The 23,739-nt window shown below is 35.8% G+C and overlaps 1 protein-coding gene and 1 long non-coding RNA gene across 3 annotated transcripts; one reads left to right on the forward strand and one right to left on the reverse strand.

Moving 5' to 3' along the window:
* The first annotated feature begins 2,544 nt into the window (after window positions 1–2,544).
* Window positions 2,545–5,151, forward strand: LOC149141769 (uncharacterized). Its single transcript, XM_089451331.1, has 2 exons — window positions 2,545–3,430; window positions 5,015–5,151. Exons 1-2 carry the CDS (start codon window positions 2,545–2,547, stop codon window positions 5,149–5,151), a joined length of 1,023 nt encoding a protein of 340 aa, XP_089307457.1.
* Window positions 5,152–15,566: 10,415 nt separating this feature from the next.
* LOC149141770 (uncharacterized) lies at window positions 15,567–23,383 on the reverse strand. 2 transcript variants are annotated; one of them, XR_016264456.1, is made up of 3 exons: window positions 22,950–23,383; window positions 22,740–22,807; window positions 15,567–15,901 (listed from the first exon to the last, which is right to left on the reverse strand). It is a non-coding gene; the product is annotated as an uncharacterized LOC149141770 (long non-coding RNA). The 2 variants fall into 2 exon arrangements; XR_016264457.1 differs by having other exon boundaries at window positions 22,740–22,827.
* Between the last annotated feature and the right edge of the window lie 356 nt (window positions 23,384–23,739).

A 23,739-nucleotide genomic window follows, 5' to 3' on the forward strand; every position in this document is an offset into this window, starting at 1 on the left:
GAATTACTCTCACATATTAAATGTGGTATAATATAATTCTCCAAAATAACACCTCTTTATATAATAAATGGATACAAGAATATATTATGCCATAATAAATATGGGATATAATGTAGTACTCTTTTACATACGATTGTGTACAACTTCCGACATAATACAAAGATATTATTACCTTCAAAAGAATATAATATATTCCAACATTTTCCTCTTTTTTCATGTATTCCTTTTCTCCACAGGAAAACTTGTGCTAAGCCTGAGATATTCGATCAGGCTCTTCTCTAGCTATCATGCAATTAACTTGCTTTACAAAAATATCTTGGATTATACGAAAATTTGAAGTAGCTTCCTGCCTCCACAATATGGGATACGAGAACTACATCAATTTTTTGTTAAAATTGAAGTTCGGGTTATGCAACAAGTCATCAAAGACATGACTCAAGAAAATGATTGTTATTAGATACACTATCATGAAGAATATATTTCTTTTGAACAAATTCACTAATTGAAAATACAATTCATTTGAAATAAGATCAACCTAGTCGAATATACAATTTTTTTATATGAATAATAGAGCACATAGAAAATGCTAGATGATTAAAAAGAGGCTTGAGCGACTGAGAGCGCGCGACTGAGAACGCATCCCTAAAGCCTGCGACTGCATTTCAAGATGGATCCTCCGGATCCTCTCTGTGGGGGTCCGGATCTGCAAAGAGCATTCTCTAATCTGGTTAAATCTCTCCCCCCGCAGCGACCTCGACCAGCAGCGACAAAGTTTGTGAAGAAGCTTGATGTATTACAGGAAGTTCAACTGCCGCCTGCAACTCCACGCATGGCAGCCCTCTCGCTAGCAGAGAAAGGATTAATCGGACAGTTTACAGGGCTTTGGCCGTCGCCCAGAACAGTTCAAAGATGGGTCGAAAGGAACTGGTCGGACAAGATTCAAGGCAAAATAGCTATCAGATTTTGTGGCAGAGGATATTTTACATTTCATTTTGAGACCAAGGAGGATAAAGACCTAATATTCAGGAACTGACCATATTTTATGGACTCCAGGGGCCTCTACCTCAACAAATGGACTCCGGATTTCGACCCAGAACTTGACATTCCGAATGCTGTCCCAGTTTGGGTAAGGCTGCCCCATCTTCCTCTTCACTGCTGGGGGGACGAATCAGTCAAAGCTATAAGGAATGCGGTGGGAAAATATATAGATCGCAGCGAACCCAAAGACAACATGCAGGCATGTGCACAGATATGTGTCGAAGTCGACCTAGGTCGAGGACTGCCGAAGGCGATCAAGCTTAAAGTGGATGACTGGAGCCACATTCAGCAACTGGACTACGAGCAGATACCATTTAAATGCAAGGTATGTCACGAATACGGACACTTTGCAAATAGATGCACAAAAATTGTGAATGTTGACAATGATGAGCAAGAAGGCCAATGGGAACCAGTAAAAAAGAAAAAAACTTCTCCTTCCTCCAAACCTCCTGTGGATTCTGATGCCCCTGGATCCTCCAAGCAACACCCTCCTTCATCTCCCCCGCCGATACCCGATCCTCCACTTCCTCCCTCTTCTAATCCTTTTTCAATCCTTTCGGAGGCTGAATCGGGACCTGACATCCCCTCCCTTGAGCCCCCGCCTCAGCAATCGACTCCTTCTTCCATGCAGCCCCCTCCCCAGCAATTGACTCCTCTCTCCATGCAGCCCCCTCTTGAACCTCCTGTTTCGAGAATTACCAGGAGCTCTTCAAAGGATCATGGAGCGCCCAGTGATGTCCTAAAAAAGACAGGACCCGGAAGAAAATCAGCTAAGCAACAAAGGGATGAAAGTGCACAAAAAGATATAGCACTTGGCACTCAAACACCAATAGAGTCTTTTATACTTGGGCATATGGAAAAAGAGAACAATAGCAAAGGACATGAGAGGCGAGCACCTCTCCACACATCAAGTATCTCATGATGAAAATACTATCTTGGAATAGCAGGGGATTGGGGCACCCCTCCAAGTTAGTGGCCCTCAAGGATCTGATTCACAGTGAGAAACCTGAAATCATACTTATACAAGAAACAAAGCAAGAGCAAGGTGAAATGAACAGAGTCATTAGTCAGCAAAAACACTTTTGTGGAATCATAAGTGAGGCAAGAGGAGCCTCAGGCGGTATAGCAACACTATGGGATAGCAACAAATGGTTGTGCAGCTCTTCAAATGTTCATCAAAATTGGATCCGAACTGCTCTGGACAGCAGAACCGGAGGCCAATCAGTGACAGTGTATAATGTGTATGCTCCAAATCAGTATAGAGAAAAGGAGATATGCTGGGACACCTTGAAAGCAGACATAGATCAGGACCAGAACACCAATCTCATTGTAGCATGAGACTTCAATCTAGTGCTGCATGCCAATGAAAAAAGAGGAGGTAACTTTACTCCTGACCCTTCCAGAAACCGGTTAGAGGTTATAATTCAGGACCATGATCTGGTGGATGTCAGACCCAAAAATCGCAAGTATACTTGGAGTAACCGAAGACTTAGAGCTAGCAACATCATGGAACGGCTGGACAGATTCCTTGTTAGTATAGCATTCCTCTCCTCTTTTTCAACAGGCTATTCAAATATCCTCAATGGTTCGGCCTCTGATCATTATCCGATAACTTTAACTCTTCAAAGCCATTGCCCGCTAGGGCCCATACCATTCAAATATAGCTCAATATGGAACCGGATACCAGCTGCAAAAGAAGTGGTGCAGGCAACGTGGCTCCAGCATGTAGAGGGATCCCCGAGTTATATCTGGGAGACAAAACTTAAACGACTCCGGCAGGCCTTAAAGAGCTGGGCAAAGAACAGTTATCAAGAGCCCGAGCTAAACAAACAAAAAATCAAACAAGAGTTAGAGGAGACACAACAGAGCATAGAAAGGCAGGGGCTATCTCAGCAAAATAAGGAACAGGAGGGTAGACTCTATACACAGCTGAGCCAAATCCTTAGGGAGGAAGAAACAAAGTGGAGACTGAAATCAAGGCAACTTTGGTTGCAGGAAGGGGATAAAAACACAGCTTATTTTCATAAGCAAGCCACTGTGCGAAAACTTAGAAACACAGTGAGCACAATAATGGACAATGAGGGGAACAGATATAGTACTCAGGACTCAATAAAGGAAGCAGCCACCAGGCATTTTTGTCAACTCCTAACTGAAGAAAAAGGTTCAGAAGACTACTCAGACATGCTCCAGTACTTACAGAAAGGGGTCACTCAAGATATGAACAACAAGCTTACAAAAGAAGTGGAAGAAGAGGAAATAAAGGCAGCTATTTGGAGTTTACATCCGGATAAGGCCCCAGGACCAGATGGTTTCCCTATTAGCTTCTACAGGGAACACTGGTCAATAATCAAAAAAGATCTCATCAAGATGATTCGACGGGTGTTGAGAGAAGGTAAGATGGGGGGTTACACCAATTCCACCTACCTTGCCTTAATACCAAAAGAAAACCGCCCTTCATCTTTCTCGAGATTCCGGCCAATCTCATTATGCAACTCAGCCTACAAAATAATTTCGAAAATCTTGGCAGCCAGACTAAAACCTCTCCTTCCCTCCTTGATCTCTGAGAATCAAGGGGGCTTTCTCCCCAATAGGCACATCACAGATTCTATTCTTCTTGTTCAAGAGGCCATCCACTCAAGCCTAACCAGGAAAGAAAAAGGTTTTGTTCTAAAGCTGGATCTTGCAAATGCTTTTGATAGGGTAAGGCACTCCTATCTGTATGCTGTTCTTCATAAAATTGGTTTCGATTCTTCCTTCATATCTATGATTGCAGCTTGTATAACTGGACCGTGGATCTCCCCCTTAATAAATGGGAGACCATGTGCGGCCTTCCAATCATCCTGTGGCCTCAGACAAGGCTGCCCGCTGTCTCCCTATTTGTTCATCCTTATGGCTGAATCATTCAGTCAAGCCTTGGACTATAACAGGAGAGTAGGATTAATCACTGGAATCAAGATTGAACATGGAGCAAAGAACATCAACCACTCTCAGTTTGCGGACGACACTCTGCTGATAGGAGGAGCATCAATAACAATAGCAAAGAGATTTAAAAAGCTCTTGGACAAATTCATGGATTGCTTAGGAGGAAAAGTCAATCAGATAAAAAGTTGCATATACGGATGGAATTCTACAAATCATACCATCCACAACATAGCAAGTGTATTTGGAGTTACTTGCAATCTAACCTGGAATCACTTCTCCTATTTAGGGATGCCAGTGAGTTTGGGCCCTCTAAAAGCCGACATATGGAATGAGATACTGGATAAAATAAAGAGGAAAGTGCAACAATGGGGCACAATGTGGCTAAACCCAGCAGGAAGGTTAATTCTTCTAAAATTAGGTATTGCTTCTCTCCCTATATATCGTTTCTCTTTATATTATGCTCCAGTTGTTTTCCATCAAAAAATGGAAAAATTACTCAGGCACTTCCTTTGGCAAGGAGGGAAAACGGATAAAAGCAAATTTAATCTAGTCAGCTGGAAGAACATCATCCAATCTCAGGAGAAAGGAGGATTGGGCATCAGGTCCCCAAAGCTTCTCAATTTGGCCCTAGGAGCAAAAATTGTATGGAGACTGATCACCGGGCCGACAGCGTGGTGGAAGAAGGTTTTGGAGGCCAAATACCTAAATTGTACAAGGCAGCAGCTTTTGGAGTCTAATATACCCAACAAAGAGTGTACAAAGATCTGGCATTTTTGCAAGAAGGCAATACCATTCATGAATCAAAACATATCTAAAGTACCAGGTGGGGGAAACAATATCAATTTCTCCTTAGACAAAATCCTGGGACAACAGCCCATTGGAGCAAAAGTAGAGGCAAATCCAATCATAAACTAGCTCAATGATAAAGGTCTCCACCACATGTCCCAAATATCAAAATGGGATGCCCATACTCATGCCTGGATAGCTGGAGCTTTCCGGACCCTCCCAATGTTTTGAATAATAGTCTCACTGTCCTAAAAACGCTCCTGTACAGCAAAGCTCCGATTCAAGAAGATGCACTGGATGGGTATAGATGGGATCCATCTAGAACACAATACACGGTTAAAGCGAGACATCAATATCTTTGTGACAGCACCTATCAACAAGAATCCTGGAACCACTGGAAAATAATATGGAGAGCGGAGGCTCCCCCCAAGGTCAAGTTCTTCTTTTGGCTTCTCCTGAAAGGGAAAACATTAATAGCGGAGAATTTAAGAAAGAGAGGCATAATGGGCCCATCCAGGTGTCCAAATTGCTGTAGATCAGAGGAAACAATGCAGCACTTATTCATTGATTGCCCGGTTGCTGGTGCTTGCTAGAAGGAAATGGCCTCAATAGGAGAATCACCATGGGAACCCCAGAACACAATTGCAGAAACAGTCTACAAATGGAGGAAGAACTGCCGTTGGAAGGAGAAAAGAAGCCAACTGGCCCAAAGGGTATGGAACACCATACCTCTCACTCTTTTATGGCGCCTCTGGCTGGCGCAAAATGGCAAGGTCTTCCAAGAAAAAGGATTCAGCATCAGGAAAATTTGCCATAAGGCCAAAATGTTGGCTTTAGAATCAATAACAAATCACACCAATGGAAAAGTTAATGCAACAAATTACAGTGCAGAGGAGAGAAATTTCCTCAGCTTCGTACTGGAGAATATCTGCAGTGCTCAGGAAACCAGCAGGAAAGGGACCAAGGTGAAGGAAGTTAACAGTGTATGGAAACTGCGATTGAAAGAAGAGGAACTCTCTCAGTGGATGAGCAATTGCAATAAATTCTGCTTATTCTTCGATGGTGCATCAAAGTCGAACCCTGGTATAGTAGGTGCAGGAGGTCTTATTTGCAATGCAAATGGGGACTGTATCCTTCACTATGAATGGGGGCTAGGGGAGAACTCCAATAATAGAGCCGAAGGACTAGCCCTGTATCAGGGGCTCACCCAATTAATCAAGCTCGGGATAAAGAAGGCAGCGGTGTTTGGGGATTCATCCATAATCATCAGACTTATGGTGCACCGGCAGAGCACTCCAAACATACTCCTCCAGTAGATAAATCGACGAAATCAACTCCTACATGAAACAATGGAAGATGTAAGTTATTATCACATACTTCGTAGCCTGAACAAAGAAGCGGATAAGTATGCCAACAGGGCATGTGTTAGAACCGTCAGTAGTCTGTGCTGTAACGACAGCGTGTCGTTCCAACCACTCCCATGACCGTCTCAAAACAAGTCAACAGCACGCGATTCCCAGCTGACAGAAACAATGGGATCGCTCAGGTAATCCGCGCCGGCGACAACATCAGGCATGTGGAGAGGATTTTGCCCGGATATGCAAGCAGGAACCTGTCTAGAAATGTGAAATGGCACAGGCTTTCAAGCGAGGATCGTCCTTTCAGATCGAACCTCCATACCAAGCAAGATATGCACCTGAACACACAGCGGGTCAGCAATAATCCCAAAACAGTCAGGTTGATAGCTTCCCGCCTCCGAAGCAAGCACTCTGATTCTATAAATGCAATAGCGAACAACGCTCAATATCGCATCAAGCATAGTGGTTTGGGTGAATATTGGCACAGCATTTGGCAAAGTGCGCAATTCTTCACTGCTAGAACCACAGTAGCAGCCTCGCTCAGCTACGTTAGTGTCTCAGAGTCTCGAATTTTAGTGGCCAGTATACCAAACAGGGCGTTGCCGGAGACAAAGATGAACCGAACAGAGGATTGTCTTCATTCCGCAGATCTCCAAGCGGAATTTGAGGAGCTGAGAGTGCAGCAGCGCATTATGGAAGACCAGGTCAAGAGTCTGGAAACAAGAATGGAGGATCAGTACAGAATATTGAATGAGAAATATAGGGCAGAAATCAATCTCTTTCTGCATAGAGTTTCTTCTCTCTATGAACAGTTCATAAATCTGGCAAATTGTTGTAGTCATGCAGAAGAATCAATATCAGTCCTCCAGATGGATAAGAAGAACAAGGCCGCCCCCAGCTCCTCCAGTGCAAAACAAGTCGATCCTGACCCAAATCCAGAAGAGTCCACGGCCAGGTAGATCAGTCACATTGAAATAGACTAATTATGATGTGTAGATGTAAATTTTGGTCTCTGCAGTTTGTTAGAATTTACAGTAGTTTAGAAAGTTTTAGAGGCAGAAGTACTAGTACAAGGATCAAGGAAGGGAGATTTTTTGTAATTCCTTTGATCCGTGATAACCAGAAACTTTTGTATGTACGGAGAACTGACTCCTTTTTCAGTCCATAATATAGCATCCGAAATTTGTCTAAAAAAAAATAGAGCACATAGAGAATGGATCTTGAGACATTGGTTGTAGTTTCTTAGCCCATTACACGGGCACAAAGCCAACAAAAATATCTAAACGGCTGTCTAAACAAACTAATATCTAGAAAGGAAAGAATAGAAGGAACCTCATAAGTTGGCAAAATGAACTCTTTAATAATGTTTGAGCCACCTACCTATGATTCTAAAAAAAATTGTTTTGACAATTCTAAGCATATATCTGTATCCGGTAGCTTGAAGATGCGCCTAAATGCCTCTGGAGTCAAAGAAATATGAGTCTTTTTGGCTGCTAACATAATTGTTCTCATCTATAAATCAAAATTTTGTGCACAAAAAAAAAGATTTCTAGAAAATCAAATACTTCTTGGATGCATGCAACATTCGCTAATCTGCTAGACCAAATCTTATTGTCTTTCTTCTCTTCCATGGATAGATTCACATATCGCTGATACACAATACCACTGAAATATTTGATCGATAAGCACGAGTGAGTTAATCATATCAGTCCAAATAGCTTATTTCCTTCTTCTAGTAGCCATTTTTGCTTTGTACTTTGAAATATTTTGTCAATTAACAACGTTTTCATTGCCCTTTAAGTACACATTTATCGCTACACTAAACAATCACTACATATTACTATTCTACATGTGATTTTTTTTCACAGGACATTGTAAATACATAACAATTCAAAATAGAAAAGTCGATGTTTATGGGAAATAATGGAAAATAATTTTCATAGTCTAAACAAGCCAGAATTTCACCCAAAAAACAATAGAAATTCCGATATCATTTTTAGAAAATCCAATACAATTTTTTGGAACACCAGATTACAGTTGGAAAGATTAAGATTCTCAATATTGCGGTGATTTTTGATGGTACTGAATCCATTTCTTGCATAAAAAAAGAGAGGGAAAATTATTTTTTAAAACTCTGACAGTTAAACTTTTTGGAAAAAAATTTGTTGCCTTGTGGCAAGAAATTCATTCTTTGGATGAAAGTGTGCTCTTGGTAGACAAAGCCGAAATGGATGTCAAAATTATAACACTAATTTTCAATTTTTTCCTTTTTCTGTTTGCACTATCAATTACTATTATGCATGTGAAATTTTCTCTACAAAACATTTTGAATAAATAGCAATTCAAAAACAACAAAATTGACGTTTCCGAGAAGTAGTGGAAATAATTAAAAACAAATCTTGAAATTCAGAAAGCATTTACTCCATGTACAAACCAAATTAAATGTGAATATTTCTTAATACTGCCAGCTAGCCTACTGTTGTCAATAATTTGTATTATGAAACGACTTCATAGTTCGGCTCGCACGTACTATTGTATCGATGTTAGTTTACAGGTGGTATAATTTACCGTTCTTGTTTACGTGTTGATTTGTTCATTCGCTGATATAATACCGAACTGTTAATGTCATTATGCCGAATACGGAAATGAGGAAATCATACTATGCACAATAAAAGTTTTTTTTTTTGGTTGCACATAATGCTAGTTTGTAATTTCATGCTTTTTCCATTTGTGGTGTGCCCCTTCTGCATTCATTGCAATTATGAAATTGCATTAATATCGGTTCAATAACAATAATGTTTCTCATGTTCACTAAAAAAAATTAATTGAATATTCAATAATTAATATTTAATTCACAAATGTAAGAAGCAAGAATGGGTATGGGAAAGACATTTGCTGATGGGAAATTTATATGCAAAACCACAACATTGTTAATGAAATTTTTGTTACACTACGAATTAAAGTTTCCATTTCGTGCTTTGCACACTCATTCTCCCACACAACACTAATTGTTCACATGCATCAAAAAGACGCTTGTCACAAATGCATATAGTATTCAGAAATATTTTGGAAAGAACAAACGTTACACATTCAACTATTCGATAACCGTGATAGGAAACAAATTATTACGTATACATGAAATGATTAAAACTTCAAGCACAAACTTAGTATCTAATTGAAACATAGATAAGTTTCCTCCGTATAATGAAAAAGATGCATACAATTATAGTTCTCAGTTTACTAGGTCAAAGCTTCCCTGTGTGTATTAAAAAATAACTGAATTTGCATTCATAATAACATTATTAATTGTTTTTTGCAATTGTTAAAATTTATTATTATTATTTTTTTATTTCATCATAAAGATAAATTAATTTAATATATGTTTATGATTTTTAGGTTTATAGTTGTTTAATAAAAGCTTTCATTGTGTAAAAGTTGCTTTGTGCACACAATAAGCTTTAATGTGAGCTTCACACAAGAAAAGCTCTGCATAATGAAACAAGTTTCTACATCTAGCACGAGTTATTTAAATTCTTATTTTATTTAAGAAAATAAATTGTACATGTCTATAACTAAATTATTTACAAAGATTGATTTATCATTGACTATTGCAAAATGAAATATGGAGTTTTTGCACAATGCTTTGAAAAATAGAACCCATAGTTTAATGTATTATTATTATTAATATGAGATCTTGCTTTCAAGTTGAGCAAAATAATTTATTGTGTCATAAGTCCCTCTTGTTTTTTAACAAAGTGATAAAATTTATTATTAAACAAATATGATTTAGTCATAGTTAATGTTCCATTGTGCGAAGCTTTCACTCTGGGCAAGAAGCTTACTTTGCACAATGAAAACTTTCATTCTAAGCCCGACACAATGAAAACTTCGCACAAGGATGCTTCGTACAATGAAACACTGATCCCTCCAACTCTTGATTTTGTACATGCATCCATAAATAAAGACACCTAGGACAAAATAATCAATCTTTCTGTTTGAGATGCCTTCAACAATAATCAACATAGTTACAAGAACTACAATTGTATTCAAATTCAAATATTAATCACCATAGTTGTCATTAAAATAAACATTATAAATGCAATAGATATGTGACAACCAAAAGTTTTTCCAAATGTTCATTTCCATTATAAATAGAACTGGAACAAAGTAATCAATCTTTGCGCTTCACAAGCCTTGAATAGTAACATGCATAGCTACAGTAACAACAATTGTATTCATATTCAAATGTTAATCACTATATATATCATTAAAATAAACATTACAAATGGAATAGATGTATCTGAACCAAAACTCCTGCTAAACGTTCATTGTCATTGCCATCAATTTCACACCATTATATAGAATATAAAAGCTCAAAAGCATAGTCTCATGAACTTATGTTCTTTCTTGAAAAACACTACAAAATCCAGAGTAATACAAGTTCACATGCAAAATATTGGCTAAGAATTCTTGATATAATTGGCAAACAATTTCAACATTAGGATAGAGTAAACAAAAATCCATTTTAATTATCATGAACTAGAGAACATTAGCTAATATATAAAAGCTCAAAGAAAATTATGGAAAACACATGTTCAATTAGTGTTTTTCGCACAAGTCCGAGAATTCAGATCTATTCAACATCCAATGTGAAATGTTATCTCATAATTGTTTACATAATTGGTAAACGTGTTGAGAAATAGAAAAGACAGTAACAAGAATTCATACAAGGAATGATCACAGGCTCATGGTCCAAAAATAACCTTTGTTTCCTAAAGAATTTATCAAAATGCTAATACTTAAGTCAAAAAGTAAATGCATTTGGCCCAATGGGGATTGGGATTGGGCTCCTGTTGACCGTAATCTCTACAAGTCATCTGCAACAAAAAATAATAAACTACATTCAAGAATTAGACTATTCCATCATAATGTACCTAGAAAACTTCATTAGTTAAATACTATGAACAGAAAAACAAATGTTCCAATGTATTAAAACATTTACAATATGCAAAAGCATAGTTGAACATTGTTTAGTTGTCAACTATTTCTCAGAATCACGATTTCTGCAACAAATTCCTTCACTTTAGCTTCAATGAATTCTTTCATCGGAGCGACAAAAATGACCTGTTTAACATGTTCATTGAATATCTCTTCTTCAATTTCTCTAGTTTCTCCTCGCAATTATGAAGCCAAGGCAAAGCAATCTTCCTTAACACTAACAAAAGTAATTACCCATTTCCTAATTTCCTCTGCCGTAAAATCATTTATATCATTGAAATTTGTTGCTTATGATTGTTTCTACTTCTCCAATTCAACCATCAGCTTGTCTTTTAGAATTAATCTAGACTCATATGTAATTCACAGACCATATAACTCTAGAACAATCGCTACCGCCTGGAGATACACATCAACTCTTCTATTTTCTATGTCTCCACACTCAGAAATAACGTCGGACGTTATTTCTGCTTTAATGTTATGGTTTTTCAGACCATGTAGCCTTGATCTGCTTCATTCGATCAACATCCAACAACCCTTGTTTATCTTTTTGTAGTTCAAATAATAAATCAAGATTCTGACTCAAATTTAGTAGGTCATTGTCTATGAATTCCCTGTCTCCCTCGAGCTCACTTTTGACCAACTCGACAGAAGACTTAGTTCTCTGCTTTAAATCCCGCAGTTCGAATGTTGCTTGCCATGTAGATTCAATAATTCACAATCTTTAGAATATATTTCTAATAATATATGATTTCACTACATTAAGAAGATTGTCGAGTTTATCAAATCTATGAGAACCATCAGGACTAGAAATTTCCAATGGTGGTCCACGTATTACTAGTGGAGTCTTCAAAAAGGACCTGGGATCAAAGTATCTTCTAGCTCTTTTATTTTTGCCTCCAGCTTCATATTTTTTTCTTATAGTCGACTAACATAATATGCAAATGCGTCCCCTGTAGCTTGATGCGATTTCACCAACCTTGGCGTAGCAACCCCCGGCAAATCAACATCCATTTCTACTCGATCAACAACCTTTTTATTGCAAATGTGTACCCTTTCAATCTTCAATGTTTTGCTACCCCTTTCATACTTTGGATCTTGCAATATGACAAGATGATCATTAAAAATAATGATCCTCTCGGCAATTTGCTACATCATTTTATGATTTTCTTGTAAACAAGTACTAACCCAATTAGATAGTATATCACTATCAACTTCCATGTTCATGGCCTCTTCGATGCTCCCTATTTCAGGTAGACTCTTGGATCTAGTTTATTTAACCATATTTGCTCTTTCTAGAGTTACTCTATGAAGAGGCTTTTCATAATCCCTGCCAGCTAATAGCCCATCACCAACCAATTTTTCGCTCGCAATAATTTTTTTCCTTTTTTGGATTGTAGATGAAGTGATACCAACATATTGTGTGCAGAGTCCCGTAGGATTTGTGTCTCTTTTCTTCTATCTTCCTCCTGTGCCGATGATCTCTTCAACACCTACTATAATTTTTTGATGTTTTGTTGATACACTATGACTTTCCTCGCTTTTCTCTCTAGTTATTGTAAACAAGTTCCCATACCTAATAGACTCTAAGTGTTCCTTGAAATTTTTTCCTCTATCAAAGCCTTCAATAGATTCAAATTTACCGAAGTTAAAAGCATTTAAATACTTTGCAAGAACATTAACATGAGTTGTATTCTTCACAATGACTTTTCCAATAGTAAATGGAAAATAAATAATTTTTTTTTTTTTCTTTTTTTGATCAAATGTAAGTAGCCTAACGACGATATTGCTTACATAATTCAACAACAAAATACCTATCTAGAACAAATTTTAGTAAGAGCAATTTCCTATCTTCAAAACCATAAGTTTGAATAACCGTATTACTTTCTCTTTCCTCATGTTCCCCTTTTCCAAGTAGAAAAACCTTAGCCTTTGAAGATATTCGAGGAGGCTCTTATCTAGTTACCATGCAATAGACTTGCCTTACAAACACATATTGAATTAAACAAAAATTTAAAGAAGATTTGTGCTTCCACAATATAGGATACCATAATTGCATTGGTTCCTCACCAAAATTGAATTTAGGATTACAGGGTAAACCATCAAACACATGCCTTGACATGAGGGTTGTTACCAAATACACCATCATAAATAACCTTTTATTCTTAGAAAACTGTCTAACTGAACAACTAATTAATTGGAAATGACATTAGCCCAATAAAAAATGAAATTATTTTTGTATATCTCATAAAGCACATAGAAAATGAATTTTTGAACATTTGTTGTACTTTCTTGGCCCATTATGTGGGCAAAGAGCTAACAAAAATCCCTAAATGGTTTCCTAAACAAAGGAATATCTAGCAGAGAAAGATCGGAAGGAACCTCATAAGTTGAAGAAACAAATTCTTGCATAACATCAATATCACCTGCTTCTGGCTATAGGAAGCTATTTGCATCAGACAATTCTAATCGCTTGTTTAGTTTCGATAACTTGAGTAACCATCTGAATGAATTTGGATTTAGAGGAAATTTCGTCGCTCTTAACTTAATTTTTTCGATCTTGAATCAAAATTATTTTCAAGAGATAAACAATTTCTCTAAAGTGAAAGACCTCTGGAACACACCAACCTTTCACTAATATGGTACTCCAAATCTTATTGCATGTTTTCTCTTCTGTTGACAAATTCACATATCGCTCATATGTTGTCGACCATTCAAAGTTATCATCAATATCAATGAGTTAACCATATCACTACAAATAGCCTCTTTCCTTTGTTTGCTGCCCGTTTCACTTTGCAATAAAAAATACTTTATCAATGAATAACATTTTCAAATCTTGTTTAGCTTTAATTTTCTCTGTTCTCTTCACAATCACTGGTTGTTACTATTACTCATGTGAAAATTGTTACACACCACACCATGAATAAATAAAAATTAAAGATACCAAAGCCAACATTTATGAAAAGTAATAGAAACAAATTCTGAAATTCCAAATTTATCTTGTCCATTTACTCTGCACTTTGCTCTTTCTTTAATATCATTGATATACATGTCATAAGAATCATAAATTTATAATATAAAATAATTGGTGTTCTGTATTGAGGCGACAAATTTTCCCATAAGGCCAAAATATAAAATAATTGTCGTTGTCTACTGAGGCGACAAATTTTCCCATAAGGCCAAAAATTGCTAGAATCAAACATTTTTTTTCAAGAAAAATATGGTAGTATGAGTGTTTGAATTATGTTTTTGATAGTGGAAATGGATTTAAAATCATCAAAAACCCTAGTGATGCCCAAAATCTTGAAAGTTGACCGCTATAACCTAGAGTTACAAAAATTTATATCAGATTTTATCAGGAACGTGCTAGAATTTCCATTATTTTTTGGACAAATTTGAAGTTTCATTAGATTATGGATGTGATCAAGGCAATTAGCTTATGCCGATCAATACTAGATACAAATAGTAAATTGTGGATGGACATTCGCAAATAAATATTATGGGAACACGTATTTAGCTACCTTTTATGATGAATTGACTTGAGCACTGGTCACCACTATATGTAAAACCGAATCGAATTTGATTTATGAGTGACTTGACACATTGTTTTGAACATTATAGTGCAAATCTAACTGACAAGATACATTCGAGCCAGTTGGACGAAGTCGCATTTATTCCCGGCACATTCCTTCCACATGCCTATCTCCTGCACAACTTGACACACAATTTTGATGAAGTGGGGACCTTATTTCACACAAACAGGTTTAATTTTAAACTCTTCCATTTAAAACTTTTACAGATTTAGCTGTGTGGAAGAGTAATTGCATACATCTATGAATCAAATGCCTACATCAATCATGTAAAGATTTAGCTGCTCGAAAAAAAAGTTGCATAAAGTTGTGAATTTGTGCAAAATTAAAGATATGTGGAGGATGGGGTGAACAAGGTACTTTATTCCGTAGATGCAAAATTAATTTAATTACTAGAAATATGAATTCTAATTCATAACTTAATAGGCATAACTAGAAAGAGCGACTTGTAAACTAGAAATAACGAATATTTTGTGGGTTAAATACTTATTATTATTATGCAATATAAGATTAAGTGTCTTTTTAATGTATGGAAACAAGTAATGTTCTACCAAAGAATGAATGTGCACAATAAAGAAGAGAAACATTGATACATTGTGCACATAAGTAAATTGAATAAAGACGTGTGCATGTGTGTACTCAGTAAATTGAATGCCATAAGGATTGATATTTCCCAGAACAATTTTTCCTGTTAATCTAAAGACAACTTTATCATTGATACAAATATTTCATAACATGTTTTAGACATAAATAGTAGCAAGTAGTGATTGTTAAGGAAACAAATCCGCAAGCATTTGAAATCACTGCTATAGTGAGGGAAAATTTCAATTAACATTATAATTCATTCGAAATAAAAAATCGACGACTTCGAGAAAACTACACAAGTCAAGGAACAAAAACTAACACTTTGTACCTCTGCATACATTACACTAATTAATTAGCCATCATTTACAATGTATCCAAACCCCACATAAGTAATTTCATTATAAGCTCTACATAAGGAAAAACTCCTATCAATATTATGTTTATAGATTTATTAAAAAACCTAATCTTTCCAATCTTCGAATGTTAACCTCCAATAACATCCTCTTGCTATAAAATTCAATAATATTGAATGCATATGCACATATGAAACATTGCAATGAATTTTTATTATGTTCCTTTCTCCACACATGCATTCTCCCACAATTGTTACTATTAGTCGTGTCAAAACTGTTACACACAACACGCTCAATAATTAGTAATTGAACATACCAAAGCTAACCACAATCATGTGCATTTACTCCACACTTTGCCACTACTTTAATATCACGGTTATACGTGTCATAAGAAACAAGAATTTACCATATAAAATAAGTTCGAACTACTTGTGATGATGATAATCAACTAAGAAACTGTCAATAATGGATGTGAATAGAAAACCGACAAAGTTGAATCAGTTTAAAAAATGGGAGTATTGTAGAGCTTCTATATTTCTACACTACTACTACCAACCACGAATTAATAGAGACATCGTTGAGACAATATTGAAGTTGAGGATGTGATTTTATGAAACCTCAACTTCAGAGATAACAATTTATGTAAGGCAACAAGAATTTACATAATACTCCAAGCTTTTAAATGCAATTTACAAGGAACATACGTTACAAAATCTGCTATTTGAAATACTTAGTCAATTAGAAAAGAATCTTATCGATAAGAGCAAAAAGCTTCTTTCCTTTCTCTACTAACGATTTCGAATACTTATCGACTCATTTCCCTATAAATCACCACATGTTGCATTTTCACGTCTGACGTATGTCACAAAATCTTTGTATCGGAGATAAAGATAGCATCCAAATATTTTTATCGTCCCAATGTTTGTCCTGTTATTAGTATTTAATTCACAAATGTAAGAAGCAAGAACGTGTGTGCGAAAGAAATTTTCCAATGGGAAAATTATGCGCAAAACCGCAAAATTGCAAATGAAATATACTACAAAGAGAAAACGTTACACATTCGACTAATGTAATCGAGACTAAATGAGTTATTTGTATCACCGTAAATAATAATTTTTCCTCACTATACTAGCTATTTCAAATGCTTGCAGACTCGTTTCCCTATAAATCACCACTTGCTACTATTTTGTGTCTAAAACACATTACAGAGATAAAGTTGCCATCCAGATTTTTATCGTCCCAATGTCTGTCCTCTGATTAATAGAAAACATCATTGTTGGTAAATACCAGTCCTCTCAACATTCAATTCACCAACTATGTACATGAACACATCTTCAGTCAATATACCGACATGTAGACAGAACGATAAAGCCACACAAGCATTAAAATATCAAATCTAAGATCATGATATTCAAAGCATTAAAATATTAATATTAACGTATATTTTCAAAATTAACACAAATGCATATGTGCGGCATTGTAGAGGAAATCCATTGTGAAAACCTCTACACTCCGCACAATCTATTAATAATAGAATAAACATTGGTCTTGTTCTAGACTATGAAGAAATATTTCAAGATTTCATTGTGCGAATCTCCACAATCTTTACAATCTACTAATAAAAAAAATGAAGTGTGCTTAATTACACAGAGATAACCGTAATAATAAATGAGGCAAGTCAAATTGCACATGTACTAACTCCAAAAGAGTTAAAACACATTATAATTAAAATATGCTTTCACACATCCTTCATTCCATACATATTCACAGCTCTATGCAACTGCTCTTCTACACAACTAGATCTGTAAAAGTTTTAAATATAAAACAATTTAAAATTAATTCTGTCTTTTTGGAATAAACTCATCTCTGCACCCTTATTCTCCCACACATACATCGTCCTCCACACATCTCAACTCCGTATTTTGACCCCTGTTCTCCCGCACATACCCCATCCTCACACATCCTTCATTCCACACATATTCATAGCTCTATGCAACTGTTGTTCCACACAACTAGATCTATAAAGTTTTAAATAGAAAATAATTTAGAATTGATTTTGTCTTTGCAAAATAAAGTCATCTCTGCAAGCCCGTTCTTCAGCATGTATTCCATCCTATGCACAAGGAAACATTGGGACATTTCATACATAGTTTAGTTTTGCACAAAGAGACCAAAATTTTCAAGACACAAATTGCTACTCAATTGACTCACTTGTAGTAGGGTTCGCATATTCGTTTTACCACACAAGACTTATTCCTCACATGCATTGAAAACACGGTTTATTTAATATTGCATAATACGAGTTCAATTGACAAATGTGAAATCACTAATGCACTCAGTGTTCAGTAACAAAGTTTGATTTTAGTTTGAATATTTCCATGTAGCTTTGTCCAATCATTGCAAGATGAACATTAACAAATTGCTTTCACAACTAGCAGACCTACAAATAATGCGTCAAAGGCAATAAGGCATCTAAGTCACAAATTGAAATCTAAGATATGAAATCACTCCATCCTCTGCATAGTAAAAAATTTGCATTAAACCACTGTGTCAGTGGCAGAGCACACTCGCTTATGCAAAGGACCTCGTTCCCCCACACATAATTTATTTTCTCGCACATTCCTTCACACAGTAAAAGCTCTGCACAAGGAAACATAATAATATTAATTCAAAATTTGTTCATCCCTCCCCACCAATGAAAAGGACTTGCAACCACATCAATTTTGGCATCATTAAGCAGAGCAATAACACAAAAGTATCAGTGTCAGAGCACCCCCCCCTATGCAAAGGATCCCCATTCTCCCACACATACTGTGTCCTCCGCACAGTAAAAGCTTCACACAAGGAAACATAATAATAGTAATTGGAAATTTGTTTATCCCCCTCGGGGCCTATGCAAATGACCTGCAACCGCATCAATTCTAACATCATTGTGCAAAGCACTAACATAACAGTGGCAGTGGCAGAACACTCTCGCCTATGCAAAGGACCCTCGTTCTTCCGCACATACTTCGTCATCCGCACACTAAAATCTCTGCACATAGAAAGATAATAAGATTAATTGGAGATTTGTTTAGGACACCCCCACCAAGCATATGCAAAGGACCTACAACCGCATCAATTCTGGCATCATTGAGCATAGCACTAACATAATAGTGTCAATGTGAGAGCACTCACTAGCGGAATGGCCACTCACAAATTAGTTTTATTTTAATTTTAAAATGAATTGTCAAGAATTACAAATAACAAAAATAAAACTCCCTCCACCAGGGAAATTATGTCCCATTAGAGCTTCCTCAACCAATCAGAAATTAGAAATAACATTTGTTGAAAAATAGAAAATAATTTTTGAATTAATGCAAAATTATAAATATTAAGAATTTCCCCGAAAATTTGGTTAAATTTTCAAAAACATTGTCAAATAATGCAGAGTCAATGCAATTTGACCATGAGGTGAATTCTATAGTCCTTGGCGAGGCAGGGAAGAAAGAAAGCGTATGTGAAAGAAACTTGTTGACGGGAAATTTATATGCAAGACTACAACATTGCGAATGAAATATACTACAAAGAGAAAACGTTACACATTCCGCTATTTGTTTAACGTAATCGAGACAAAATGAGTTATTTCTAACACTGTAAATATCATTTTTTCCTCACTATACCAACTATTTCAAATGCTTGCAGAATTGTTTACCTAGAAATCACCACCTGCTACTATTTTGTGTTTGAAACACATTACAAAGATAAAGCTACCATCTAGATTTTTATCGTCCCGATGTCTATCCTTTGATTAATAGAAAATATTGTTGCAAGTAAATACCAGTCCTCTCAAATTCAATTCACCAAGTACACACCTGAGCACGTTTTCAGTTAATTTACCAATGCTTATACGAAATGAGAAAGCCACACAAGAATTAAAATATCAAATCTAGAAGCATGATTTTCAAAGTGTGTATATATATATATATATATATATTATTTTTTTCATGGAAAATTATGGTAGGTCCATGTGAAGGGACCACACCCCCTGACCAAGCTAATCTGGGCCTAACCCTAAGGGCATCAAGGATATTTGGCAAGGTGCTTTAGCAACGAGACCTTGACCAATTGAACTAACCCTCAGGGCTTAATATTAACATATATTTTTAAAATTAACACAAATGCATATGTGTGACATTGTAGAGGAAACTATTATGTGGACATCCACACTCTACACATTCTATTAATATTGAAATAATCACTGGTGTTGTGCCTGGCTGCAAAGAAATATTTCAAGCTTTAATTGTGTGGACCTCCACACTCCGCATAATCTACTAACAAAAAAATTGAAGCATGCCTAATTAAACAGATATAACCATAATAATAAATAAAGCGGGTCAAATTTCACATGTACTAACTCCAAAAGAGTTAAAACACATTACAATTAAAATATTCTTTTGCACATTCTTCATTCCACACATATTCACAACTCTATGCAACTACTCTTCCGCACAACTAAATCTATAAAAGTTTTAAATGGAAAATAATTTAAAAAATTATGTCTTTGCAGAATAAGCTCATCTTTGCACACTCATTCTCCCTCACATAACCTGTCCTCCACAGATCTCAGCTCTATATTCTGACCCCAGTTCTTTTGCACATACCCTGTCCTCCGCACATCCTTTATTCCACGCATATTCACAACTCTATGCAACTGTTGTTCCACATAGCTAGATCTATAAAAGTTTTAAATATAGAGGAGTTTAAAATTAATTTCATCTCTACAGAATAATGTCATCTCTGTATCCCATTCTCCAGCACATACTTCGTCCTATGCACAACAAAAACTTCGCACAAGGAAACACACGGGAATTTCATATATTGTTTAGTTTTACACACATAGACCAAACTTTTCATGACACAAATTGCTACTCAATTGACTCACTCGTAGTATGGTTCACATATTTATTTTACCACACAACACTTCTTCCTCACACGGATTGAAAACATAGTTTATTTAATATTTCATAATATGAGTTCAATTGAAAAATGTGAAATCACTAATGCACTCAGTGTTCGATAACAAATTTTGATATTAGTTTGATATTGCCACGCAACTTTGTCAAATCATTGCAAGATGAACATTAACAAATTGCTTTCACAACCAACAGGCCTACATATAATGCGTCAAAGGTGATAAGGCATCTAAGTCACGAATTGACATCTAAGATCTGAAATCACTTCATCTTCCACACCTCGACCTATGCAAAGGACCCCATTCCCTACCACATACTCCATTCTCCCGCACAGTGAAAGCTCCACACCATGAAACATAATAATATTAATTTACAATTTGTTCAACCCCCCTGCCTATGCAAAGGACTTACAACCGCATCAATTATGGCATCATTGAGCATAGCACTAACATAACAGTGTCAGTGTCAGAGCACCCCCACCTATGCAAAGGACCTCCATTCTCTACACATAGTTTGTACACACAGTAAAAGCTTCGAATAATGAAACAAATAATATTAATTGGAGATTTATTCACCTCCCCCCCACTAGTTGGGCCTATGCAAAGGACCTTCAATCGCATCAATTTTGACATCATTAAGCAGAGCACTAACATAACAGTGTCAATGTTAGAACACTCACCAACGGAATGGCCACTCACAAAATTAGTTTTATTTTAATTTTAAAATGAATTATAAGGCACTAACAAATACCGAAAATAAAACGCCTTCCAATAGGTGAATTATGTCCCATCAGAGCTCCCTCAACCAATTGGAAAGTAAAAATGAGATTTTCTGAAAATCAAAAAAATATTTTTGAATTCATGCAAAAATAAGAATATTAAGCATTTTCCCAAAACTTTGGTTAACCTTGCCAAAACACGGCCAAATAATATTGAGTCGACGTATTTTGACTATAAAATGAATGTCATAGTCCCTTGTGAAACAAGGACTAATAAAACCACCCAATTAATAAAATGATAAACCATTGACATTATTTTTAAAATACTAACAAACTTAATGCAATAATACGGTCAAAACTCTACTTCACTCCTAAATATGTTTTTATTACCTTATAACTAGCATTTATTTATGTAAGACAGTCCAAGGTCTAGATTATCTCATACACTTATTTTATTACATTCATTCGGTAAAATATAAAATACTTCTGTAATGGAAATGCGTCATGCAAAATATGTGTGTTTATATTTAAATCTCTCATGAATTTTACTTTTGGTTTTATTTGGTGAGGGTGGACACTCACCACCCAATTGCATTCTTTATATTTTCTATCAAGGCAATTATTGTAGAATAAAAATATCAAACAGCTTATCAATCCCATAGTATAGTATGGGGTTGTATAAGTGAATATAATAACAAAACCATGCAAGTTATATCTAGGCTTGAGTTTTCATTGCGGGATTTGGATGGTCAAAGACCGTTTACTAAGTTCACTGATACCGGGGTTTCTTGAATTTCAAAACATCGAACTCAATTATTTTTTAACTTCTTGGTCCAAAGAGCTTGTGTTTGGAGTCTAATGATTTAGAAAGGAATCACACAATAAACTTAAACCTGATTTATTAATTGATTTCAGGAAGAATTCACATCATTATACCTCATATTTATTCTTATTCCTCTAAATTCACTTAACTAAAACATTAAAAAAGCTGCTGGTTTTTCTAAGTTCAACAAAAATTCCAAATCTAATGAACTCATTTAACCAGAAATTTAAAAGAGTTGATGCTTTATTGAAGTTCAAAAAAGAATCTAAATCTAATAGGCAAGTGGATAACTGCAGTGCAATCAAGTCTCTAAAAGGTGTAACATGACCCTGTCTATCAATCACTGTAACATGCTCAGGTATACTGTTAGTTTCATAACACGGACGGTGGGCGTTTTACTCTTTCTGTCATTGTATATGTATCTCCGTATATGCTGTCATGTTTACATCTGTTATATGATGGAAGAAAACATAGCTTATATTTCCCTATAACCTACTTAATCTGTACCAGATATATACATAATATATACAGCTTCTTTTTTTTACTGAAATATATATATATATATATATATATATATATAAATATAATAAAATAAATAAAAATCTTTAGAAGGTACCTGAGAAAGATATTGCTTCAGAGCAGCAACGGTGTTCCCCCGATCCTTTGCACACGAAGCTCTCCACACTGAATATTTCGCAAAGATGCTGAAAGAAAGAAATGAACAAACAGAGCACCGTGACAATTTTGAAAATAATTAGTGAATTGATGTTCATACAAGAATCAATTGTTGTTCACAGATAAATCAAATCGGCAAACACCATAGTACCTTGCAAATCTGGATTTGTAGTATTATTCACTCAGCGCTTTGCAACGAGTGCTCTGCCCTTGAAGCTGGAATCATGAAATCAAAGTCAAACAAATAAAGAACCAAGAAACATCTAGAAATAACAAATGAATTAATGAAACCAAAACCAGAAATATTAGAGATTCTAATTGTTGTTCATATTAATATGAAAAAACTAAAGCGCGGATCTCCCTCACCTCATCCATTTTTTTAATGGAGATTGTGTTGGCTAATTTGTTTCACCGAAATACCTCTGTTTCAGAAATGTTGTCCTCTTTGTTATGCGTTGGCTCACCCTATGTGTTTAATTTCATAAACAAACTACATATAAAAACAACAACAAAAAGATAGCACAAACATACATAGACAAAAACAAAAACAAAGGAAGTGCTCCACATATTCAATCATAACACACCACACAGAGGAGATCAGAGAAAAGTAGAGGAAGCATAATAAACGTTTTTGAACTGGAGCGTAATATATATGTAGATTGTGCCATGCCATCTTTTTCCTCTCGATTTTATCTTGATACAACGGTCATGTTCTATGAATTCTGGACCATCAAGATTAAATTCTTGAAATTTGACAAAAAAAAATGATTCTAGGTCATCATGATTGCTAGTCATCGTTATTAAGTTTCAGAAAAAAAAGCAATTATAAAAGGCTAAATCGTTTTCAAAGATGTTCGTGTTAAAGTCTCAAGTCATTATATCGATAACAAGCAGGGTCACACTACAGCTAGTCTCTGCCTTAAGCGGGAGGAGCACGGAGC

Source organism: Pinus tabuliformis, chromosome X (assembly GCF_031772625.1).
Source record: "Pinus tabuliformis cultivar Carrire ecotype Pingquan chromosome X, CPIR1, whole genome shotgun sequence".
NCBI classification, from domain to species: Eukaryota; Viridiplantae; Streptophyta; class Pinopsida; order Pinales; family Pinaceae; genus Pinus; species Pinus tabuliformis.